The sequence below is a fragment of the Rhamphochromis sp. 'chilingali' genome (genome assembly GCF_963969265.1).
Source record: "Rhamphochromis sp. 'chilingali' genome assembly, chromosome: 9".
Classification (NCBI taxonomy): Eukaryota; Metazoa; Chordata; class Actinopteri; order Cichliformes; family Cichlidae; genus Rhamphochromis; species Rhamphochromis sp. 'chilingali'.
In genome coordinates this window covers 10,622,378-10,648,513 of record NC_137936.1, presented here as the reverse complement: position 1 = coordinate 10,648,513, position 26,136 = coordinate 10,622,378, and the positions used below count along the sequence as shown (strand labels likewise).

Below are 26,136 nucleotides of genomic sequence, written 5' to 3'. Positions count from 1 at the left end.
TCCAGCAGATTTGCCCAATTTCCTGTTCACCCGCGTCCCAAAGGTGCTCCATTAGATTCATGTCACGTTCAAGGAATCAGTTTGAGAAGATTTGAGCCCTCTGACAAGGCATTTTCACCCAGAGAACCGCCGCTCCCAGTAGATCAGCAGTTTCAGCCCACCTGGCACTAACATCCATGTCACTTAAATCACCTTTCTTCCCCATTCTGATGCTCGGTTTGAACTTCAGTAAGTTTTCTTCACTACATGTTGCTAGATTGGCTCATGAGGCATCTGCTATAACGAGCAGTTGAACAGGAATACCTAATTAAGTGGCTGATCGATGTATAGTGTTCTGTCTTTAAGGTCTCAATGTCATTTAACACTTGCGCATAAAAAAACCCGTCTCTGGTGCTGAGGTGGACGTGAGCCCGCTGCTGTGAGAATGAGTCTGTGTGGCTCTCTGGACTCGCGCCGCTCCAAATCTCCACTCGAGTAAAAACATACAAACAAAATCACCATTGTGTGGTCTTTCACCAGCAACCAAGCATCAGTGCTAACAGACATTGTCTTTGCTCTCTCCCTGCTGCGTATTTACTGAATGATTATTGTATGGCACATACAATATGCGCACACTGTCATTGTGAGGGGAACTGGGCTGTTATTATGGAGCAGGAAATGACCTGCCAGGACCCCTGGTGACCTCTGAGGGAAAGTGATGACCTCAGACTGACCCTTCTGTTTGTCCTGAGCTCATACTGTGCTTGAGGCAGGTCAGCTCCTCTGCTGACTGGGTAGGAGAAGGCCATAGGTGGGGTTACTTTCAAGCAAGGAATGCAACAATGAGCAGGAAATTCCCTTTGAAGTGCCAGTTTTAAATGAACTAGTCAGTGTGGAAAAGTCGCTTTTTCTTGTTTTGATGATGTCAGGATGGCACAGCGTAAATTTTAGTTATCTCGGTATTTGAAGGTACAAGTGGGATCAAAATGCAGTTTAATACGGTTTGACTTTTTTTCTTCAGCATGGTAACACGTTAGTTATTGACACAAGCACACCCCCTTATGATGAACCAGGGGTACTGCATGCCAAAATCACAACTTCCAACAAGAATGAGTGTCTCAAAACTTTATTTCAAATTTGACAGTTTTCCACATTACTGCCCATTTCACAAACGTGTTTTCCAGCTTCAATGTCTTTTCTCACATACAAGATAATCTCTTTTATTGTTTAATCTCACAGTCAAAAAAACATTTATACCAAGAAAAATGTAGAACATAAGACTGAGGGACATCTAAAACAAGCATTTTGGGATGGCAGAATCAGAGCTTTGGATTTTTTCAAATACACACGTCGGGCAGGGGAGAGCAAAAACAAAATGCAAGTGCAAAAAAGATAAACAGATGGCAAAAAAAAAGCAAGTCATCTTCGAACTTAAAAGTTAGAGATGATTCAGTTTTAAAGTACAGCATACGAGTAAAGACAGGAGACTGAAAACACTCGGGCCGTTCAGCTATTCGTTTCAAAAAACAGTCCCTTAACCCTTAACTTCAGAGTGGAAAAAAAAGAGAGATTTGAACATGGAACGGAAGAACAAATCTGTGACAAAGTTTTAGCTCCACTGAAAAACCAACAAGAAGAAAAACAAACAAAAAAAGCCAAACAGTTGTGATGAAGCTGCTCTAGAGCTTAGTGACTTCAAGTTTATCGCAAGGCACGAGTGTTTGGATAAACCCGTCACTACCGTAAGAGCCGGTGTTCATAGTCCATGTCTGGATAGTAAAATACTAAAACAAGAAAAGTGTGAGCATGAGTCACTTCATCAGATTCTCATACAAACAGTTGGTTTATGTTACGGCAAGGGTGCCTGTCAGCGTGTCGCAGTTTAAAGGGCATCCAGCAGACTGTCGATGCGGCCGACGAGCTCTTGCCTCTTGCTGGTCAGATTCTTCTCGCTCTCGATGTAGGCCTCCTTCTTGACTTTCCCCGCCACCAGCCTCTCCGCTTCCTGGCAGGAGCGGCACACCAGCTCCTTCACCTGGCCGTCCAGCTTCTGCACCTCTCCGACCTGATGGGACAGAGAGGTAAGGCACTACTGCTGCGCGTCCCATTAATAAAAATCTAATTTTCCTCACAATCTCCCAAAATCACTCACCTTGTCGGCCAGGTCAGAGCCCTCTGCCTTGAGGCGGGCCTGCAGCGAGCTGATTTCATTGGTGAGAGTGCGGTGGTCGGCCTCCAGAGTCTTCCGGCCGCTGTTGAGCCCCCCCGTGTCGCGGGACTGCTTGTAGCGGTTGACCACCTCGTCCATGTGGCGGTACAGGCCCAGACGTTTGTTGACCAGAGTGAGCACCTGCTCTGTGATGGATGCGACCTTCATGCGAACCTCAGCAGCTGGATCCTGAGTAAAGACAAGAAAACAAAGTGAAATGAACAGAATGAACACCATAAATCTACTTTTGTGCAGGGTAGCTGCTTAATGAGGGGAGATCAGGTAAAATGCGGTCAACATCAACTAGAAAGGTGTTTTCATACCTTTGTGATGGCGAAGTCCAGACGTACATAGATGATGACGGTGAAGAAGAGTATGTAGAAGGCACCTACAACCAAGAGAGGCTCCTGCAGCATCAGGATCTTATTGAAGTTATAGTGAACCTGGTGATCAGGAGAGAGGGGGCACAAAGAATCACATGGAAACAGTTTAAATGTCAGCGCTGTCATCATTATATAGCCAATGTGTTGTGCAATCAATAATTACATCATGATGATTAATTGCGGGAACCCCCCCCCGATTACTGCCATTTTTATACAGCTCTCAATTTTACTGCTCAGCACATTCACACAACTCTTCTGCCAGTCTAATCAGGCTGCAGTATTTCCCCCAACACTATCGAGCATGAAGCTTTTTTTTTTTTTCTTTCCCTTTCTTTTTTTCCATTTTGTTGCAAAAATAACATAAAATGTGTGGAGAAAAGCAGTAAGGATCTCTGGCTGTACTTGAGCCAAAGCCACTGTGATCCAGTCAGTGTGTCAGCCTATAAGTTACAATTTTTCCCTAAACTCAAAATAATTAACAAGTACTCAGGAAAGTTAACAAAAAGATTTGCCAAGAAAGTTTCTTCAGCGTGAAGTGTTAACCCCCTTTTTTAGACAGACAGAAAGAGATTACAATTGTAAAAAGGAAATGCTATGACTCGATATAACCTCTATGCAGATGATATTAAATACCAAGCTCACTGACCTAATGCTACGGCAAGAAGAAAGATGATCAAATTATCAAATAATTAAATCAGTGTGTAAAATGTTGCTGTTGTGAAGTATTCAGTGCAGACAGGTGTCTGCCAAGATCTGTTGAAGCCAAGAAAAAACAAACTGTACAGCTTCAACATACTTGGACACGTGGTTCATAAACTTGTGGTAACAACTCAAAAACCTGCTTCTAAATATTAAGTGTTCGTGTATACGCATAAAACACGTCTCTACCATGTTAGCATCAGCACAGATGGTCGTTAGTGGAGACCTATTTTTGAACTATGAGCTCAAAGATGATGCAGCTAAGAGCCTCCAAGCCTAATTTTACTGTGGCATTATACCCTCACCCTGATGATACTCCATATTGATAAAGAGTGACAGGTTCTAACAGCTTCCTTAGTTACAAAGAGAAAACCACTTCTGATCTGAATAACCTCAAACCTGAGACACCATGAATGGATTTTTGGCTTCTTCTACGGTGCATCTTACCACGAAATCCTGAATGTGCTGCTCCACCAGGTTGTTCTTGGTGGCCACCAGCACTGGCCGCCCAAAAGTGTCCAGGTATGTATAGTGCAGCTGGTTCGGCATGCGGCTGATTTTGTAAGGTGTATCCACATGAATGTTTCTGAGAAGACAAGACAAAGATATAGAAGGGAAAATAAATACCAAGCCCTGTAAACACTCCTCAAAGGAGATACTTTAGGTGTGTTTGCACTGACCTGGCTCCCTCTGGCAGGATGATTTTCACAGTCATTTCATCAATCACCTGGTCATCATACACATGGTCAACAAGTCTCATCTTCAATGCATACTGATCACCTGGGATATACAATGGCATGACATATAAGCTAAGGCATCCAGAGATTAATTAACAAAACTGGTGATCAGAAATCGACTCACCCAGCATGTAAAGGTACTCATAACTAGGCAGATTGTAGCCAATTATGTAGTGAGTCTTCCAGCCTCCAAACAAAGGAAAACGAGGCCTGACCTCTACCTCCACTGAGTCATCCAGAACCTGCAAGTGGGAGGTGGAGATGTTTCCAATCTCATCCCGATAGTAAACGTCTTGGGCCGAGGCAGGGAGGATAGTCTGGTGAGGAGAATCTATATAATTATCAGAGAAACTGTGAAAGCTCAAATGACACTGGTTGGGTGTCTAGAAGAAACAAACCTTGAAGGACTTGATAGATGAGATGCCGCTGTCTGACTGACGCTGGTAATCATAACGTGAAAAGGGGCCCTTCAGAATGGCTCCGGTGTGCCTCAGGTCGATGGTTTCTTCCACTGCAATGTTGCCCCAGTGAGACACCTCAATGGTACGAGTGATGCTGCTGATGGTGAGGAAGGGTGTGTTGTTTTCATAATGGATCTTCATTGCGTCCTGGACAGAGGAGAACACAAGCAAACAGCAGATCAGTTTAGCAGCTGTTTTGTAGCTTCGCTATAAGCTAATCAAACCTGGTCAGAGCTGTACCTTGCTAAACGGAGCAATGTCGCGGAAGGGTCCATACTCAATAATCTCATCGGTTTTGCTTGGGTTGCCCAGCTTTGTGTAGCTCTCCGCGGTCTTGGACGCAAGGCGGACGCGTGTGGTCTGGGTGCGGGTTGGATACGGGGAGTAGAAGTAGTGGTCCCCCTGGAAAATCACCAGCTGACGCTCAGCCTGGGTGATGTGTGTGGGGAAGGGCTTCAGGACGTGGCTGAACGTCATCTCCACCTTGGTCTTCAGCTGAGCACCTGCAGCCAAGCTGGAGGGCAGCTGCACTTTATAAAACTCCCCACTGTTGCAGAAGAGATGACAGAGAGGAGCACAGGTAAGACATATTTGATGGATCACATCAGATTCTCGGGACATGCACGTCTTGGACGTGCACGTCCAAGTTAAGAAATCCTGTTTTGGATATTGATCAAAAATAATCATGACTGTGATTTTCGCCAGAAACCAGCAACCCTACCATCTTCCAGAAAATAAAATGGTGCTTCAAATGCACCAGTTCTGCAGTCTGTTTTCATCATGTAAGGTCTTTATAATCTGCTTAGTAGACAGTGTCTGATCTCTCACCTTTGACCCTGAATTGTTGTCTGCTGTAGTTCAAGTGTGCCATCCTCCTCTTCATCACCCTTCACCTGTGAAAGCAGGCAGTCGGAGAATATTTGTGTAATGTATGCAGTTACTTGCACGATAAGTCTCTTCTTGAATAAATGGTAAGCATTTCAAGTAATTTCTTCATTACTTTATGAAATGTAACAAATATTTTATAGAGTTAGGTTTGCTGTTAGCCAATTTAGGTTAGTGTCGTTGGTTTGCTAGTGACAGCTTTTTTTAAATAGCATTAGCTAACTCCTTGGCTAATGCTAACTTCATTGGTCAGTAGCAATGTTGTTACTCGACTAACATTGTTATGATGATGCAGGAGTGCCACAAACACAGGCATATAGGATCGTGCTTCAACACTATAGGACTTTGAGGGAATCGTTTGTAACGTATCTGTTATTGTGTCATTATTCTGTCAAACAGGAGCATTGTTACGGTTTCATTCATAGTGGAAGGGGGCAGGCCTGTGCGCAGTCACACACGGAAGTAAGCTGCCCAGCGCATACGTGTCATTCAGCCACTGACAGAGCGTGGAGCCCTGCGGAAGTCATTGTCTTGTTACCCACATCCATAGCACTTTAAAATAAATATGGCTCTTCTGGGCATAAATAACTACATTTCCCGAACTGGGGTGAATGCACTGCACATACCGAGCTCGTAATACTTGCTACTGTTAGCTAACTGTGTCTATGTGACTCCCCACTTGCAGAGCTCACTGCCAACAGAATCACACTGTTGAATCACACATAGCCAGTAGCTTTGCTTCCATGCATTCAATGAAGAAGCCGTGACCTTTTACTACGGGAGGGCACTGACTTCTGCAGGTTTGCTGTTGGCACCTCACAAAAATAAAAAACTGCAAGCTGTAAAGACAGTGCACAGCACTGCATGTGTAGTTTGCAACAGAACAGCTAACAAGCTAAAGCTAGCTAGCCGGCTACAGGCGGAGGTGTTAGCGCAGTTTCATTCACTGATGTTTAGCTCACCGAAGCTCCGATGTATGCCAGATGCGGAGCCAGGCCCTCCTCCACTGCGAGTATGAAACTGTGCACGGCCGAGTTCCCCTGGTTGGACAGCACGATTTCGGCAGTGATCTTGGCCAGATGCGTGCTCAGGTCCACTGTCCTCTTCACATCCTCGTTTACCAAACCGTCCGCTGAAACCTGCGGACCCAGAGCAGCCAGGAGCAGCAGGTAGGCGGTGAAAAGCGGGGAGGTTTGGGTCATGGTTAAAATAAGATAGGAGCTGAAATGCTGTAGTTACTGGGTTAAGAGAGGAAGAATTGTAGAGCAGCAAAGAAAGGCCGCCGTGCCGCTCTACATCGAAAAGGATGACGCCTCATTCAGTACGACGTGATGACGTCACTACGCGCACTTTTTCAACGTGCAGTACGTCGGAACCGGTTGCGAAACAGAAAAGCCGTCAATTAACGTGGCTTTCAAAAACTGTTTTGCAAAATAAAGGAATCATACAGTTTGTCGTTTTTTTCTACAGCGCAAAAGTCAAACATAATGATGGTGGTCGTCTCAATTTATCACTGGAATAACAACAAGCTTATTGTGTTACTACCATTTCTGGCTGTGATGACGTAGATCAGCATGTTTGTACACGGTACAGCGAGCCGAAATAGCTCAGTTGGGAGAGCGTTAGACTGAAGATCTAAAGGTCCCTGGTTCGATCCCGGGTTTCGGCAGCATTGGGGAAACATTTTAAAGATACACCTCGCCGTTTTTCCGCCGTTAAGTTTTTCTCTTACCACATTGGTTTTTGGTTTTACAGCACACTGAGCGTACTATCACAGTATGTACATCATATCTGGTATTACATTTGGTAAACGATTTTAAAAATGTTAAAAGATGAAGGGGGGAATCAACTACAAAAATAATTACAACACTCAACTAGCTTTTCTTCTTTTTTTTGCTTTTTCATATATTTGTGTTGCTACTACAGACTGTTGAATGGTTGCATAGTGCTTTGTTTGTCCGAGATTCTGAGATAAGCTTTTAATACAGAAAAAGGTAGTATACGTCTACTCCATTGACTGTTTTTCAGTTTAAAATGAGTAGTCTTGAAAGTACAGTCATTAACTCTTTGGGTTCTTTAATAGAAAAAACAAACAATGATTACTCATGAATCTGCATTGATTATTGTGTAATGCATCTTCCGACAAACTGATGCATTCTCATACACTTAGAATACATTAAATCAACAATCAATTAATTCAGTAAATATACAGAGCTGTGGATGTTTTTTTGGAAGCCACCATGTTTTCGCACCATCATCAATATACCATTCTGTCTTAATCCCATTACAAAAGGCAGAAGAGAAGAGAATTGGTACACACTCATGTACGTGGACTGGTCATGCAACATAGAGCACCTGTATAAAAAAAGCCCAAAGCCGACTGTACTTCCTTAGGAGGCTGAGGTCTTTTAACATCTGCAGGAAGCTCCTGAGGATGTTTTACCAGTCGGTGGTTGCTGGAGTACTCTTCTATGCTGTGGTGTGCTGGGGGAGCAGCACAGCAAAGGACTCATCCAGGCTGGATAAACTGATCAGGAAGGCTGGCTCTGTGGTCGGCATGAAGCTGGACACTCTGGTGACAATGCAGAAAAAAAGACACTAAAGAAACTGCTGGACATTATGGACAGTGCTGGGCATCCTCTGCACACGGCCATAAACAACCAGAGGAGTCTGTTCAGTGACAGGTTGCTTCTCCCAAAGTCAAGAACCAACAGACTTAAAAACTCCTTTGTCCCACACACCATCAAACTGTTTAACTCCTCTCTGTAGGGGAGAGGGAGGGGAAACAGGAGGGGGACAACTAAGCTGTAGTGCCTCTTCACTGTGCAATACTTTTCGTTAATATCCAACAGTGCAATAGACTTCAATATGTGAAATGTGCAATTCCCTTGTATTCTTATTCCTATTTATTCTATTTATCCCTTTTGTATACTCTGTATTTATATATGTGTATATATGGTATATTTCTGCTCACATTCTGTAACTTCTATCGGTGCTGTGCTATTGGAAACAGAATTTCCCGGAGGAACCCACCCGAAGGATTAATAAAGTTTTATCTAATTTAATCTAATCTAATCTATGTTCCTTGGAGGCAATTTTAAATTAATGTGTGAACCTTCAAGGATCATACCTATATTTTATCATCTGAGAAGGAGCCACCTTCACAAAGAAGTGAAACATGAAGGAAAGAAACAACATGACCAGCTTCTGGTAAAAGGTCCTCATCTTTCTCCTGACCCCAAGCCGCATCTTCTGAATTATATAATACACATTGGACTAAACATACTCCTTTCTTCCAGATATTGACACAATTACTTATTGTGTTTAGCTAGCTCTTGTCAGACAGCTGATGAGAGCTAGCTAAACAGCTCGTTATAAGCTGATATTATGCCAGGTAACATCCGGCTCAAGTGACCTAAACATTTTGATTACATTTTCACATCGTTTTCATTAACGCTGGCAACCGACAGAAAACAGCAGCATTTATCATTTAATTTATCTTGAATGACTTTACAATTACTGTGATTACTTTCACAAACTTTTACAGCCTCTAGAATAAATAGATGTGGACATATATTGACAGCTGAGGTAAGCAGCAGACTAACAGCTTACACTCACAAGAGAGACACAGTGGCCACCGTAGAAAGAATTGTGCAGGGATTAATTTATAAAGAGATATAATTTATAAAGCTGGGGTCAATGACTGATTCTCAGTGTCAAGCAATCTTAAACGTTTTAGTTATATTATAGGCTAGCGAGCTATATGTTTGTCTTTTTATGTGCCTCAAGAGACCGAAATAGCTCAGTTGGGATAGCGTTAGACTGAAGATCTGAAGGTCCCTGGTTCGATCCCGGGTTTCGGCAGAATTTGGGATGGCTTTTAGACTGTATTTAGTTTGTGTCACAGTAATTGCAGAAGTACGGAGGTATGCGGCCTTGAACCTGTAATTCATATTGTATGAGATCAAAATGCTAACCATTGTGTGCATCACTTGATCAACTCACATTTCTGCATCAAGGCAGTATCGCTTAAATCATCCTTCACCTCTATGATCTTTTTTCTTCATGTGCTTCATGTGCATATGATCAGTCCTGTGCTGTTTTACCATTTCATTCTTTGAGGTTCTCCCATCATCCCTCAAAGACCAGCAGATTTTTGTCTTTCTGGGGAACCCACAGTCACAATTCTCAGGACAGGGTTATGGTCATTCTCGAATTTTGTTACTACTGTGCTATATACGAAAAAAGCACCCTTGTTCAATCCTGGGTTTTGGCAGCTAATACAGCAAATTCTAAACATGGGTCAGATAAATAATGTATCAAATCCCTCAGGAGAAAAGAGGAAGAATCAGAAAATAGCAGCAAGCGAGTTGTAGAAACACAAACTAATGAGTGATTTAAACTTCGCGGTAGGTAAGTGGCTAATGTTGTTGGTGTATTTATGCTTGTGCTGGTGCATAACATACTAAATACCCTGTGGTCATGGCCTGGTGTTTTATATGCAGTACAAGCCAATAGAAACTAACACAATACTTATTTCTTTCCCGTGTCCCATTATTTGTTGTGGTGAGGGGTTTTTTGTACCCCAAGTTTTTTCACAAGCTTTGTACATTGTCTAACACTCACGCATACACTGCAATGGATGCATCAGAGCAGTGGCGGTCCTAGCCTGTTTGGCGCCCTGGGCGAGCACTCCCTCTGACGCCCTCCCCCCCCCCACAAACTGGGATTTCACACAACCCAGGATTCAAATCATGAATACATAATGGGCTTGGATTTACATCATTATGAATGAAATGTGCTCTATTTGGAAGCAGCCGGCCTCCCCTTTCGACGGGTTGTGTGTGAGACTTTAAATCATCAAACTGTAAATTATAAATTTCAAATTGTTATTGATCCCTTTACCCCGAGTCCTAAAGTGTATATTTATTTTCTTACTCTTCTTATATTTATTGTTTGTTTACTTGCACTGCTGTAACTGGAGCCTCGTCTCTCTATATACTGTACTGTATGTAGTGGAGATGACAATAAAGTTTACTTTGACTTCAGCGCGTATAGAATTTCGGAAAAACATCGGTGCATTATAAGTCCCCCACCGCCCCACCCTGGCATGACGTCGGGGCAGCATGAGTACGAGATTTTTTTATTTATTTTTGCCGATGCCCGTGATGCCGCCCCGGGCAACCGCCCGTGTGGCCCGTATCAAAAACCGCTACTGCATCAGAGGCAGCTCTGTGTTCAATATCTTACCTCAGGACACTTTGAAATACAGATTACAAGAGCCAGGAATTGGGGAACCAACCTACCAATTGGTAGATAGTGTATGTTTAATTCTGCCCCAGCTAGGGTCAATGACTGATCCTGAATTTCAAATAAACAATCTGAAATGCTACAGTTCTACCATTTGGCCAGTCGCCAGTGTGTATTTCTTTTCCCAGCCCATATATATCGCCGAAATAGCTCAGTTGGGAGAGCGTTAGACTGAAGATCTAAAGGTCCCTGGTTCGATCCCGGGTTTCGGCAGCAGATCAGGAGTGACTTTTGACTTATTGCGAATGGAGTATCACCTCAAGTTAAAACCTTCCTGCCAAGTTTCCCTATTTGTCAAGTACGTTGGATAAACTGACAATGGTTATGAAGTTTCAGCTTTTAACAAAAAATCTTAAGTAAAAAACAAACAAACAATAATCATAACAATAATAATCTGATGAACTGATGGAAGATCTTTAAAAATGAGGTGACATTGGACAAAAACAACTTCAATTCTTATAAGTTATAGATTTCAACAAAATATACGACATGGTTGGATGGGTAATTTTAACTTCATAGTTATAGAAACTCCGTAACGAAATAAAATAGTGGAATTTCATAATAAGAATAAGTTTCCTTACTTTCATCATTGAAGGGTAGTCAAGGTTGTTTATTTTACTCCATATAGCTCTGTTCTAGGATGCCCTCTGGACCCAGTGGAGGTGGTGAGTGACAGGAGAACGGCGGCTAAGCTGTCATCCCTGATGGACAACATCTCCCACCCCATGCAGCAGACTGTGACAGCACTGAGCAGCTCCTTCAGTGGGAGACTGCGGCACCCACGGTGTGGGACGGAGAGATTTCGCAGGTCTTTCCTCCCCACTGCTGTCAGACTCCATAATAAAGACTTTAACTGATCAAGCACACACATCCATACATATGCAATAATACTAAGTGCAATAATCCTTTCTGTCATCGTTGTATTTTTACTCAGTTGTATATAGTATTTGTATTTGTATTCTATTTTTATCTTATTGTATATTTATTTTATTTTATTCTACTGTATATAGTATTTTATTCTATTCTGTACAGTTGTGTACTGTATTTATTCTTATTGTATTCTAATTTTTGCCTCATAACTTTTGCACTGTCCACTTCCTGCTGTGACAAAACAAATTTCCCACGTGTGGGACTAATAAAGGTTATCTTATCTTATCTTATCTTATCTTATCTTATCTTATATAAAGGTCAAAGTCCTTCCATAATGTTATATATACAGTATGGGCAAACATTAGCAGCTGTGTGTCACGGTAGCGCGTGACGTCAGCGCTCATGACGGTTCTTGTTTTGGAGGAAGTGAACATAGCTCCGCTGAAAGCTAGCACGCTAGCTCGACTGGAAAAGCGAGCGTCAACGGGAACTGGACAAGAGCATTTTACCAAATCGTTAGACGAAGGGAGTTAAACTTCGGCACTGGCAGTATTGATTTCGATAAAAAGGGTCATTTGAGGGGCTCGTTGTGAGAAATAAATTAGCTGTCGACGCTGTGTACGTGTTGTTTTGTTACGCCAGACATTTGGAGGAGCCGTTAGCTTGCTCGCTAGCCTGTGCGTTAGCCTTCCAGACGAAGCAAAGGAAAAGTCCACTTTTGACATCTGTTTGTTGAAGGACCACTGCCCAGGTTGGTTTGTGGTGACTTTGTTTATTTTAGTGATAGCATATGATAAGAGTATAGATGTCGTTATCTAAGTTTTAAATTGGTCAATCAGGCTTGCGTAGCTAACGAAACGTTAGCAAAAAATCAGAAGTGTCACAGATGTGGTAGCTAGTTGACACTGTCCAAAAAAGAAAAGGAAAAACGCCCCAACCCCCATTGTTTTGAAATTATGTTGTATTTATTAATGACAGTGTTTTCAAGCTTCACCCTTTTGTTGGATTTACTCAATTAACTATGTAGCATTTAGTGTTTTAAATGTAATTTTTTTCTGACTAGCTAGCCCCTTGCAAATACGTTCAAAGTCTTCACGACAGTTTGCTTCAATGCAAGTGCAACATTGTTTTACAATGTATAAAGTGAAAATAACTATAGTTAGCCGGATTTACAGTTGAGTCCTTATCGATGGATCCTACCCCTTGGTGCACCGAGGCCAGCTAAAGTACTTATTATGCTCAACATGCTTGCCAAGTCATGGTTCCGTTGGTCCTGTGTTTTAACCATGTGATCAGTCGCTGACACAGTGTCATGGGGCACAGATTATGAGAGCCGCATAGCGCTATGCTAGTTTTGCCTCGAGCCGTGGTTACTTGTTCTCATAATGGGGTGATCTGTGAAACACAGCATAATCTGTGATTAGGCTCTGTACCTTCTTTCAGTAATGTTGTCTCCAAGATAAAAAAAAAAAAAAAATCCCGATTGGACTGATAAAGCCTTTCTGTAATTGAGTTTGGACTTTGGTCACTACAGCAGTGAAAGGTAGTTATTAGTACGTAGCACACTCGGTCCAAGTCGGAAATGCTCAGTGATGTCTTGAGCAGGCACAAAGGATGAGGATATTTGACATCTGGATTTTAGTTATACACATACAAACAAACGAACTAGACTTGTGATCAGCAGGGTCTGGGATGTTTATTGCAGCTCTTGGATTTTGTGTCACCCCTTAACAGAGATTAAACAATGAGAGGAGGATGTACTACATTTGAGGGGGGTGGGGGGGAGAATAGAAAATGGCTGACAACTATAATACATTGTCCCATTTCCTCAAATTTAACAAACGGGAACTGTTTATTAAGACTTATGAATTAAATTGTGAAGCTAAACGGTGTGCAATACCTGCCTTGTATTTGGATAAATGCATATTTCAGAGAAGACATCATCAAAATGAATTCATACCCATTTTGGAGTAACTGGGCATGCTTCCATTTCTTTTGACGTTTGTTTTTATAAACCTCCAAGAATGGTTGCTTCAAAATGAAACAATGTAGTTTATTCCATTGAATGGTGTATATGAAATATATAAATAGAACAAAATGAATACTTCACAGCATAACAAAAAGAACCAAATGTCAGCTCAGATCAACGGCCTCAACATTGCATTGTTATATTTTGAGCCTCGTGGTACAGTGTAGCCGTTTTCTTTGTTACCAAAGTGAAGAAAAGACAAGTACAGGAGCAGTTGGTGCACTTAGTCTTAGTCTCGTTTGTCTCATTTAAGCTTTTCTAGTGCTTACTTCTCTTCTCTTCTAATAAAGTTTGTTGTCTTCGCGGCTGTGGCACAATGACGTCGAGGAAGAAAGTATTACTCAAAGTCATCATCCTTGGAGACTCTGGGTAAGTGATGCTGAGCAGCTGCTTCAATGCTAAAGGGGTCTGAATAATGGCTCACTTCAAATTAGACACCAGTAGGAATAAGTAGGATTTATAAGCTTTACAAATGAGTTCATTGTGGTGATTTTGTTTCGTTTGTTTCTTCCCTTCATGTGTGTTAAATATTGTTCTGCAATTTTTGTTCTAGAGTTGGGAAGACCTCGTTGATGAATCAATATGTGAATAAGAAGTTCAGCAACCAGTACAAAGCCACAATAGGCGCTGATTTCCTGACAAAAGAAGTAATGGTGGATGACAGACTTGTCACAATGCAGGTACTGCCAAAATATGCTCACAAGAATACTGAAAAACTGAATGGAAATGTTAAGTCTTATGTACCATGGCAACTTTGTTGATAAAGCACTTTATAAACAGCTGCAGCGGACACAAAGCGCTATACACAAAAATGAATAAGTACATTGAAAACAATAAAAAAGAAGTAAAAATAGGCAACTATAAATCAGTTAAAACAACTAAGATCAATGTCTCATGCTGGGTCAAAAGCCAGGAAGTATAAATGCGTTTTAAGATGAGTTTTGAAACTGGACAATGTAGGTGACCGTCTGACCTGCAAAGGCTATTAAACTAGTTATACTTTTTTCTCATTTTTATTTCTTAAAAACTACAAAAAAAAAGTGAGAAACTCAAATTAGGGGTAAAAGTTAGATGTGGTTAATTTCAACCATACAAACCAGTGTTGTTGGGGGTTTTTTTTGTTTGTTTTTTTAAATTTCTGTTTATTTGGGGCCTGTAAGCATAAAGATTCTTGTCTCTTAGATTTGGGACACAGCAGGTCAGGAGAGGTTCCAGTCTTTAGGTGTGGCATTCTACCGTGGAGCAGACTGCTGCGTCCTGGTGTTTGACGTCACTGCACCCAACACCTTCAAGACCCTAGACAGCTGGAGGGACGAGTTCTTGATTCAGGCCAGCCCACGAGACCCTGAAAACTTCCCCTTTGTGGTGCTGGGCAACAAGATCGACTTGGAAAACAGACAGGTGTGTTCAAATGTAACTGTGTCAGACGTGTTACATCATGTAAGTGATGCATCATCTTTTATCGAAAATGTGTGACAGGTGTTGGTAATTTGTCATACGAATGGCTTAATGAAACAAGAATAACTTGTGTTTTGCCAGATGTTTTTAACCTCACCATCTTCTTTGTGTTTCAGGTAACAACCAAGCGAGCACAAGCTTGGTGCCAGAGCAAGAACAACATCCCATATTTTGAAACCAGCGCCAAGGAAGCAATCAATGTGGAGCAGGCCTTCCAAACTATTGCACGCAATGCTCTTAAACAGGTAAGGTGATGTCAGCAGGAAAGCTGTTGGGCAGTTTTAGACACACAACTTCATGGAGACTGAGCTGTAGAGCTGCACACAGACTCTGTTACCTTGTTTGATTTCAGGAGACCGAGGTGGAGTTGTACAACGAGTTCCCTGAGCCAATTAAACTGGACAGAAACGAGCGAGCCAAGCCGTCAGCAGAGACCTGCAGCTGCTGAGGACCCTGAAGATCTTCAGAGGGTTGTCATGCCCTCACTACCCTGTCTTGCCTTGTCTATATATCCTCTTTCCCATGGCTCACTATGTTATTCCCTATTGCCCAACATACAAGCAGCATCCCACTTATTGAGAATACTAGTATACACAAACATGCTGCACTCACCTCCTTATGTATACAAAGTACACATTTTCTATAAAAATCTAAATTTCCTAGCCCAAAGAACACCTCGAGGGAACAATACAACATTTATTTGTATTAAGCCTATGACTTCCCAGTGTTTTCTCATACTTTTTCATGGCAGTGGTGGTATGGGCTGATCTCACTTGGAGTTCTATGTTTATCAATGCTTTCAGTCCCAGTTTTGGTTGTAACAGTTTTTATTTGAATATGTCCAAGTGGGAAATCAAAGCATTACTTCTTTAGTTATTTGTATTTCTAATTTAATTTAAACTTCTTTTTTTTTTTAGTGGTTTTCTTACTTTCACAGCCCACTGCTGCTGCATGAATAGTAGAAACACTGCTCCCCCTTCTTACTCATTTGTGTTGTGGCTTATGTTAGTTTCACTCTGAAACACTTGTTAATGTGGTTTCACTTGACCTCATAAAAATCTTTAAAAAACATAATTCTGACACTTAAACAGGGATACTGTGTAAAAGTGTAGATGATATCATCATACTGCCTGCTGATTCTTAGTAATTGGTATAGAATTGGAAATGCAGATTGATAACAAGTCCATTAGACAAGTGTGTACAGATTCTTTTTTGCTTTCATCTTCGGTAACTGAAAACTTACTGAAACATCTCATTTTGGAGCCACAATAAACACAATTGTAGCTCAGGTTGAGAACATTGTGTGAATACAGACTCAGTTCCTGCGTCCAAGTGCTGTTCCTCTGCTGGGGAAATGAAGGTTGTAAAATTCCAGATAGAACATTTGACATGAACCAAATCAAGACAGCATGTCAGTCTACCAGATAGTCCTAGAGGAGAGATTTTTCTCGAGTACAAATTGTCATTCATAACCCAGTACTATTAGCTAGTACATTTCTTTTTATTGTCAACTGTTGCAACTTTGTATATTTGCAGACCTCTCAATCATTGTGTGGGGAAAACATAAAGTTGTGTTGTAAATCTCCATATCTGACTCTGCCAGATGCTCGTGTTGGCATACGATTCAAGTGCTTGACATTTCTTTTAACGGATCAGATCTTTAACTGTCTGTTCGTATTATTTTAAAACTTTGAAACAAGATGACATACATACTGTAACTCTGAAGGACAAATGTGGGGGGGAGTGTTGGCATTCATCATTATTATATTATTAATATGATAATGCATAGCATTTACATTGTTTCAAGTAATAAGGGTAATAAAAAAAAAAACCTTGAATAAAGCATTATTGTGTCTGACATTTATTGATGAACTCTTAAATTGTTGTAGAACAATGAATTACATTTAAAGTATTCATAAGTACAAGTTAAATTTTCTTAAAAGTTTAAACTTTTTCTTATACAATTGTACAGCAGCAGAGTACAACAAGTAAGGCATGAATGGTCTTTCAAACACTGTCGAGTTTTCAGTTCATGTATTTACTTTGTTCTTGGTTTCTTGTTGGTTCCCTGAAGCCACTGCTGAAGTCCTCCTGCAGACTTGCGCTGATTCTGTGGCTTGCTTGCTTGCTCTTCTTTACTTTCACTTGTGTGGGACTCCTTCCTCTTTGAAGGTGAACTGCTCGACAGCCAGCTTGCCATCATCTTACTGCTTGCTGTGGACTTGGGTTCCTACGAGTGAAAGAGTCAAATTTCTCAGCTGTAACCGCTCTTGTTAGTACAAAATGGCTAAAATTCCCAACCACATCATTATATCTGATACCTTTTTGCTGTTGAGATCCACTGGTTGGAGGCATTCTGGAGAGTTGTTGCGCGTGTTGTTGACAAACGAAGAGACGGGGTGAAAAGTCAAAATATTTTTTGACTGGAGCAGTTTGAGAGCTTCTAGAGACTTCACCTCCCCAAAATCCAGCCATTGCCTAACCTCTTCCTCCCCATCAAGGATCGCTGGCATCCTAAAAAGCAGTCACAATGATTTATGATTTTACACAGCACGAATTAAGAGCATGTTTCCTGGTCTGGGATTCTTACCTATCATGGATGCTTTGCAGATTTGGGGAAGCATTCACAGTTATTACACTATATGAGTAAAGGGGTTCTCCACCTCCAGGTGGTGTCCAGCAGTCAAACACTCCTGCCATAGTTAGCAACCTCCATCCTGTCCACTCACCTGCAGCTTCTCCTCCCTGTTAAATACAGAGTATAATGGGGATTTCAACAATGCAACAGAAACACCTGGTGGACACATGCACATTTTTATCTTGGCTCATCTCCCACACAGGAAACTTAATATCCGCCTAAGCTGCATTCTCTCTACTTTTGAAGTAGATGAAAAAAATGTTTGTGGAGCTTATATTGCAACAGAAAACCCAAAGCAAACCTTCATCAAACCAGAGGAGGCTTTGGCTGGAGGGCGCACTGACTCAGAGTCTGAGTTCTTTCTTTTCTCCTGGCTGGGTCCTGACTGAGTCTGAGGGAAGTAGATGAAGAAAGGCTGCTTGCCTTTTTCAACCTTTTGCCACTCATAGAAACCATCAGCTAGAATGACACAGCGCTGTCCTTTCAACATAGGGTCCTACAGGGAGATGGTAAAATGGTTAAGACACTCCTATGTAACAAAAACCGACAAGTAAAGCAACACGTGATGCACAGGAAATGTAACATCGCTTGCTACTAGGTAAAGCACCTTGTAGGACTTCTTCTGCAATATATTCTCACTGCGGCAATTGCTGGTACTGTATTGCATCTTGCTGGGGTCACTCTCCTTAAACCATGAGGGTACCAGACCCCACCGCATTGAGGCCAACACACACTTATCCACAGGAGCATCCTGAAGACAAAAGACGGACACAATATTCAATGAAAAAAACCCAGAAGGACAGAATATGTTTTTGAAGCCTGTAATATTTAATACATAGTCGGTCAACAGACACAAGAAATACATTAGCAAATGTTAACATCACGTTTTTAAGTTCTATAACTGTAATAAAATATATAAGGTTTTATTACGAGGTTAGACAGTGACTGACTTCACCTGGGGTCCTCTACCAAAAGCCCCACTTCACTTAAAAACGTCACATCTTCCACCTCCTCGGGCGCTTCCCCAATATAAGTTAAGCTATAACAAACAGTTGACATGTTAGCTTCTGTATACGTTATAATTACCTTGTCAAAATGCCTCTGTGACAGCAGGACGGGACTCATGGACTGCGGGTTCTTATTGTAGGAGGGTCGATAGTTGTCCGCGTCTCCATCCCTCCAGCGGGGCTGTCTCCTCTGCCCCCTTCGGTTTCTGTAAGAGCAGGCTCGTTTCAGCTCGTCAGGAGCAAGGGTGCATGCTGTTCTTCCACACATATTAAATGAGACGAAGCAGAACTTTTCCAACACCTGAGAACGACATTAAAGGTATCGTGTTAGCATGTTAGCCTGACTTTTTATCGACCAAAACATAGCTCTAGAGCCGCTGACACTATTTAGGACTACTTGCCCCACCACTTTCCCAATGTTGTGGTATATTTGACGTGCATGAAAAAGCTGTACTTACTGTATCTGAGCCACTCTTAACCTCTGAGTTTGTGTCCGAGGTGAGGTTTAGAGTTCGGTGTATTTTTGAATATAGGGCGGGTATTTTCCTGGGCAAGAGCCGTGAAGGGGGCGCGGATGTACACGCCGTGACGTACACCGGCTCTGCTTCCATCTAGCCAGAGCCAAGATGGCGGCCGTACGGAGAATAATAATAAATAAATAAAATAATAAAATAATTATTCAAATATTATATTATATTATATGATAGCTACAATGTTTAATTATAAATAAGTACCTAGCTCTTCTTTGTGCCACCAAAAAAGTACCAATACAACTGTGCAATTAAGACCACTGAAAATATTTATGACAGTGCAACAGGTAAAATGTAAAAATTAATAATAACAAAGAATGAAAATGAAGAATTAAACATATATTGCATTCCATAAAATAATATTTGGCATAAACGTAAAATGTTAAGCGATTTCCATCAACACACTAACCAAGCGGAGTAGCTAATGTTAACGTCTAAATATTGCTCACATCGCAAATAGATAAAGACGGAAATGTTAGCGGCTTTCCACGAGTTGCCAAGGCAACAGTAAACAGGTAACGGTTCAGGCTCAGCATGCGCTCCTGACACCTGTGGGTCTCAGCAGGTGAGAGGAGAAACGCGATGGTGACATGTTTTATTGGAGCAGCTTGTGAGTTTACTGTGGTTAGCTACGCTGCAATGACAAGACAATCTTGTTAGTGTCTAGACTGATATGTGTAAATCTATGGCTCCACTTCTGGCCTTCCGTTCAAAAGGTAACTGAAGGACATATCACACCCTGCAGGGGCATTAGACACAAACCTGACAGGTGTATCAGGTGTATCAAATTAATTGCCCACCCCTGCATTAAACCGTGTCCCCGTTTTGTGTGTAACTATGAAGCAGAGCACAATGATCCTCCTGAGGAATGAGAGCTGATGTCAGTATGGAGTCTCATCGGTCTGTCCACATGGACCAAGAGGGACACCAGACCACAGCTGGACACTGTGCTCCATGCCCAGAGAGCGGTGAGAGATACAAAACTATAAAAGCAAATGCTGCCTCTGTCTGAACTTTCCAAGGAGCAGGCAAATGCAACTGGAAATCACTGGGTTGTATTTTCTTTCTGGCTCCATCAATATCAACTAATGCTCCCCAGTTGATTCCCAGGTTTTGTGCCAGTAATCCTTACATTTATTTAAATTTTATTACCCCATTTTATTGTTAAATGTACAGATTATAACTTTAATAGAGGAAATTCTTTCAGAGGAAGCCATTATTGTTGAACTGAAACATGAACAGTATGTTTTCACACCTCAAGACAACTTGGCCTCTTTCTTCACAGACATGGCTTGTAGATCACAAATGCAGAATTAATCATGAGGTCACACTCAGGACAGGTGGCTAAGTGTTTGAATGCCAAAACTATGCATTAAAGTTTCATGAGCTTGTTCCTTGGTCTTCACTTAAGATACTAAGCCTTTAGCCTCTGGTATTACTACCCTAGTCTTTGTTATGCTGTACCTATCATGTGCCAACAACACTTGTGTTTAGTGTCCTTTATGCATTGGGGTCCCCCCCCCCACCCCACCCTCCCCTCCCCCAGCTTGCATGATAGTTTAATAGTTGATATGATAGTTGCATGGGATACTCTTTGTGTTACACGGGGGAATCAGAGGCTTGTTCGAGATGGAGAATGCTGGGATACAGAAAGACGACCAAGAGGAAGCCAAAAGCAACCTGCAAACAAGTAGATTCACTCTGCATCTCAGAAATCAGCTTAGTGAATCATTTTCCCAAAGTTGGGAAAATCAATGCTACATCAGTTAAAATGAAGATTTAAAACAAAAAATTAACAAATAGCTTAAATAAGTAAATGGCATGTAGCTCAGTAAAATGCAATGTGCCCAAACAAATATCTTGATATGGTAAAACCTAGGCTAAAATAAAAACAAAGAAAAAGAAGTACATGTTTACATAACTGAGCAATATGAGCAGCACGTTGGTGTGAAGGTCCTGGGGGGATTTCTACATGTAAGGTACATGTTCTCCCTGTGTCTGCATGGGTTCTCCAACTTTCTCAGGCAACCATTAGGTCAGCTGGAGATTCTAAATTGGCTCTTAGTGTTGTAATTTTTTAAAACATTTATTCATATATATTTTATGTTACATATTTTGCATAGTGTTATTGTTTTTAGGTTGTGGTGCATCTATTTAGCCCTCCGGTCGACTCTGCTGCTGTAACAATAGTAATTCCCCACCTCTGGGACTAATAAAGGTTATCTTATATTAGGATTATTGTCCAGCCAATAAATGCAGTCAATATATTCTTTTCAATGACTGGAATGTGATTGTTTATATGGTTGTGCATGCCAGCTACCCATCCTGAGGTCTGCCGCAATTTTGTCAGCCTGCCTGCTCTTGACCTGGATAGACTGAGAGAAGCCAGGGTTGTCGTAGACAAAGCTGTCAAGGTAATCCTGCACTCCTGAATGTGTTCAAAGCGTTCATGTGTTTTCAGGATTGCGAAGCCACTGTTTGTTTGTCTGCTCTCTGTCCTCTCAGATGCATAAGGTGTTCTCGATCCAGGGCAGGTATCCTGTTATCAGGGAAGGGCTGAGGGCTAGAGGCTGGGTTGAGCGGTGTATGGTCTACTCTAAGCGCCGAGTGCGTCGCCATCAGAGCAGTAGGAACAGAACCGACTCGAATTATGCTGTGTGTAGTGATAGAGATGATGGTGAGCTAGAAGCGTGGCTGACTCAGAAGACTAATCGTGGGTATCTCTGCACACACCATCATTTTATCAACATTTGGTTCTTCTTTTCAGACAACTCAAATGATGCTGAAAAAGAAAAAGATGCTGACAGACTTCACAATGTCATGGTAAGACCAGCTTTTCATGTTGAGGAAGTATACATTGTTAACCTTGGTTAAACTGATTAAAATTACAGCCAATCCCAGATTCAGATCTCATCTCTTTCCTCTGCTCATTTCTGTAGTCTCGGCTGGTGTGGAATGAAATGGTTTACTTCTACTGGACAAACCGCAGAAAGGCCATCAACACAAAAAACCTGCATAAGGAACAGATAACTAATCATTTTTCAAAGGCAGGCAACTTGACCACCAAGGTACATTTATTTGCAGTTGTTATTTCAGACAGCCTTAGGATCCAACTCTGTGCCCCCCATCATTACTTCTCTTTCCCGTTACAGACAGGCTTGTGTTTGAATCTGAGGAAACTACATTGGTTTGATTCGGCTGACCCAGACACATTCTTCCCCCGCTGTTACAGACTAGCAGCACTAGATGAGAGGCATGCCTTCATTGGTTAGATCTCCTTTTATGTCTTTTCAAGCTTGACCTCTTGTACTGTACCTCTTTGTAATGTTTTTTTTATTTTTTCAGTTTTTATTTCTGCTTTACTCATCTCTTGTCATGGTGCTGGGTCGGTGACCCACCGTTTTGTGTTTATTAATATTATCATTATTATTATTGATTATATATTCTAGCTGAGAGGTTTTCTTCCCATGCCTCCTTGTGTGTCTGGTTATGTGTCGGTGTGCTCTCTCTATGCTCTCTTTCATGTCCCTGAGTCGGTGTCTGCAGTTCTTTCGATGGTTCCAGTTTTACTTTGAAGGTCTGTGTCTCGTCTTGTTAATTAGGATCAGCTGTGCCTCCCTTCGGTTTGCCATTTTGTGTTCCTCTGTGTGTATATTTATAGTGTGGGGTTGCCTTTGCTGGTTGCCGGTCCGTCCGTTAGTTGGTGTTCTCTGCATCTCTCTCTGCTTCTCATCCCATGTTTCTCCCTGCATGTTATCGTTTCAGGTTTGTTTATTAGTTGCCCCAGTTTAGGTTATGTCTTAGTTCTGTCCTCGCTTTTGTTTGCTTTCACCTTCTGTAAATAAAGCTCACTCGCATCTCAGCCAGTGCCTGCATCTTGGGTCCTTTTCTCACAACACCACACGGCTTGCCCCGCACACCATGACATCTCTGATCTCTGTGCAGATGACTACAGGAGGACTGCGTGCACCAGTCTTCTGAAGTACATTGTGGAGAAGGACCAATATGTTCAGGGAGAGAGAATAAGTCACACCATACAAGCTGTTAAGGGTATGACCTTTTCTCACATAAGTGTATATTACTCTGTTCAAAGAAAAAAAGAGAGAGCGATCTGTGTTTTTCGTTCTTTCCTTCAGGTAAGAAGAAACAAAGCAAACGGCAGTCTAGCCCAGTGAATATTTCCCAAACGATCAACAAGGCACTCAAAGTTTGCGAGGACTTTCTGCAGAGTCTGGAGCACAGTGACATAGACACTAACTTGGAAACACAGCAAACACCCGCACAGGAGTGGGCAGAGTTTTTAGACAGTTACTATCTAGTTGTGCAGTGAGTATGCATCACCATGTGCGTGTTAGAGAATTATCCAGAGGCTTTAGCAGACCAACATGCTCTTCTCAGTCAAGTACAACTCTGTTGTGTGCTTCCTTGCTCAGTGGTGGAGCAGAGATTGATAGCAGTGATTATTTAGTGATCCACTGCAAGGCTATGCTGCAGAGGATGAAGATAGTCAATCCCCAGCTGGAGATAGAAGGCATCCATAACATCTGGATCATCAAACCTGGAGCAAAGTCCAGAGGCAGAGGTGAAAGGCCACGCACAATCAGGCCTTTCCCAGATTGTCTGACAAAGTCATGGTTGATCTGTTTTACTTTCTTTCTAGGGATCAAATGTGCTAATCGTCTTGACCAGATCCTCGACCTGGTGAAGGGTGATCCAAAACTTATCAAGGAAAACAAATGGGTGGTACAGAAGTACCTGGAGCGCCCCTTCCTTATCCATGACACCAAGTTTGATGTGCGCCAGTGGTTTCTGGTCACCGACTGGAATCCTCTGACCGTGTGGTTCTACAAAAAGTGCTACTTACGCTTTTCCACACAGCCTTTACACGCTAGATTCAATGGACAGGTCAGATGAATAACATAAGAGGTGAAAATGAGAGGAAGGGGAAGACATGAAACCAGTTTGACATTAAAATAGAAAAACAGGAAGTGAAAGGCCGCACAGGGGCAACATTATTTTGCATGCCATTTTTGGCGGGAAATTTGATTTTCCATCTGTGCATCATTTGAATAGTTGTTAACTTTCTCCTCTGGGTATAGTCAAATTCTAACATCTGCCTCCGCATACTTCAAACAAATAGAAAGCCACAGTGCACAGTCTGTAAGTGCTTCCATTGAGCTGAGGGGGAGGAAATGTGGGAATCCTCGGAATTTGTGTATTAGAAATATATGAAGAAATTATATGAGTTTTGTCAGGAGGGATTAAGCTGTTGCAAACTTCAAATAGTTCCAACTAGGTTGCAACTCATGTGGGATTTGGTTAACTATATTTACCGGCCAATTTGTTAGGTCCACTTGTTTGACTTCTCATTAATGCAAATATGCAATCAGTCAATCACATGGCAGCAACTCAGTGTACTTAGACATGTAGACATAGTCAAAATGACCTGCTGATATACAAGCATGTCCTGAGTTTGTGTCTCCTGTAACACTCTTCTATATCCTAGCCTAACAAACTCTACCTCTGTCCAATAACAATTTTGTCTTTTATTTTTTAAGCTCCATGCACTTGTGTAATAACTCCATTCAGAAGAGCTTGAGGCCCTTGCTACAGCGGCACGGAAGCATTCCAGTAGACAATATGTGGTCGGTTGACCAGTTCAAGACATTTCTGTGCACCAAGGACCGGGAAGCTCAGTGGGATACTGTAGTCGTCCCATGAATGAAGAGAGCTCTCATCTATGCGTTACAGACAGCACAGGATCTGATAGAGTCACGCAAAAACACATTTGAGCTCTATGGTGCTGATTTCATGCTAGGTACAATGGGCCCGCCATACATGACACACTGTATTTCACATTACACTCTCTGCATTCATTTCATTTAAATAACATTTAAATATTTTTACTGTTATAAGAACAGAATAATTATCAACAGCTAACATGTTATAACATGTTCATTTTTCAGATCGTGACTTGCATCCGTGGTTGTTAGAAATCAATTCTAGTCCCACCATGGCTCCATCAACCCCTGTGACAGCCCATCTCTGTGCTGCAGTGCAGGAGGACACTTTACGAGTTGTTCTGGATCGGAGAGTTAAGCGCACAGCAAACACAGGAGACTTCCAGCTCATATATAAAAAGGTCAGGAACAGCTTTCCCTTCGTTATGCTTTATGTATATTTAAATGGAGACAATGATGGAGTACTTCAGATGTCATTTTTCATCTTTAGGCAGCTGTGAAAGTTCCTCAGTATGTGTACAACAGTACGTGTTGAGGGATTCAGAGTTAAATGCCCCTACTCGCTTCCTCCCCTGAAGTCCTCCAGCTGTGCAGTGCCAAAACACCGTTCCCCATCAAAGACAAGAGTCCCTCAGCAGAAAAAGTAAAGTCTCTTCCTAAGCTACCATTAAAGGATGTAGCTCAAAAACACCAACTGTGGGTTTCTGCCACCTCCTCGTCTTCTTTCTCTCACCCTATGATGGTAACTCAACAATGTCTGACAACAGAAGAGATGTGTAACATCTAATAAGATAACATTGTGGAAACTAGATAAACGATTTCATTTTAGTGGTGATTTTGCATTAATTACAGTTTTATATATAGAAAGCCCAAAATAATCATGAAAAGGTCAGAAAAGAAGTATGAGGGGTTAAAATATACCAACAGCGATCAGGAGGAGATAGACTGAAAGAACTGGGATTGCTTTTGTGAAAAACGGAGATCACTACACTCTCACCGGAAATCTCTTTCTAACAGAGATGGAGTAAAATGCAAAAAGCTAATGAGGCTTAGTATTATTTAATATCGCTGACATTGAGACTCGCTAATGAATTCCTCAAACAGAAGATACCGTAAACAGAATGGAGAAGCTGTCAGTAACGACAGTGAACAGGTGGCGGCGATCATGCACAGCTCAACGGTACTGTAAGGGAAGTCCAC

The 26,136-nt window shown here is 41.8% G+C and overlaps 4 protein-coding genes across 5 annotated transcripts; 2 read left to right on the top strand and 2 right to left on the bottom strand.

Annotated features, from left to right (window-relative positions):
- Window positions 1–1,089: 1,089 nt before the first annotated feature.
- Window positions 1,090–6,680, bottom strand: rpn1 (ribophorin I). Its single transcript, XM_080890420.1, has 10 exons — window positions 6,316–6,680; window positions 5,297–5,361; window positions 4,709–5,015; window positions 4,406–4,615; window positions 4,132–4,324; window positions 3,951–4,050; window positions 3,718–3,856; window positions 2,512–2,631; window positions 2,132–2,377; window positions 1,090–2,044 (listed from the first exon to the last, which is right to left on the bottom strand). Exons 1-10 carry the CDS (start codon window positions 6,553–6,555, stop codon window positions 1,862–1,864), a joined length of 1,803 nt encoding a protein of 600 aa, XP_080746546.1. The 5' UTR covers window positions 6,556–6,680; the 3' UTR covers window positions 1,090–1,861.
- A 5,300-nt stretch (window positions 6,681–11,980) lies between these two features.
- On the top strand, window positions 11,981–16,865 carry rab7a (RAB7a, member RAS oncogene family). Its single transcript, XM_080892739.1, has 6 exons — window positions 11,981–12,284; window positions 13,853–13,931; window positions 14,116–14,242; window positions 14,745–14,963; window positions 15,137–15,265; window positions 15,373–16,865. Exons 2-6 carry the CDS (start codon window positions 13,879–13,881, stop codon window positions 15,466–15,468), a joined length of 624 nt encoding a protein of 207 aa, XP_080748865.1. The 5' UTR covers window positions 11,981–12,284; window positions 13,853–13,878; the 3' UTR covers window positions 15,469–16,865.
- hmces (5-hydroxymethylcytosine binding, ES cell specific) lies at window positions 15,388–19,268 on the bottom strand. Of its 2 annotated transcripts, none has more exons than XM_080892737.1 (7): window positions 19,124–19,268; window positions 18,745–18,966; window positions 18,266–18,409; window positions 17,960–18,154; window positions 17,611–17,765; window positions 17,342–17,534; window positions 15,388–17,250 (listed from the first exon to the last, which is right to left on the bottom strand). In XM_080892737.1, exons 2-7 carry the CDS (start codon window positions 18,931–18,933, stop codon window positions 17,059–17,061), a joined length of 1,068 nt encoding a protein of 355 aa, XP_080748863.1. In that variant the 5' UTR covers window positions 18,934–18,966; window positions 19,124–19,268; the 3' UTR covers window positions 15,388–17,058. The 2 variants fall into 2 exon arrangements, with proteins under 2 accessions (XP_080748863.1, XP_080748864.1); XM_080892738.1 differs by having other exon boundaries at window positions 18,745–18,871; window positions 19,124–19,263.
- LOC308403384 (tubulin monoglycylase TTLL3-like) lies at window positions 18,874–26,057 on the top strand. Its single transcript, XM_080892735.1, is given in 16 exon segments — window positions 18,874–18,984; window positions 20,042–20,163; window positions 21,512–21,609; window positions 21,701–21,872; window positions 21,963–22,018; window positions 22,135–22,263; window positions 22,348–22,462; window positions 23,141–23,245; window positions 23,332–23,521; window positions 23,629–23,777; window positions 23,856–24,076; window positions 24,078–24,100; window positions 24,754–24,913; window positions 24,917–25,013; window positions 25,162–25,337; window positions 25,427–26,057. Coding segments are annotated over 15 exon segments (1,836 nt in total). The 5' UTR covers window positions 18,874–18,984; window positions 20,042–20,063; the 3' UTR covers window positions 25,472–26,057.
- Window positions 26,058–26,136: the final 79 nt, after the last annotated feature.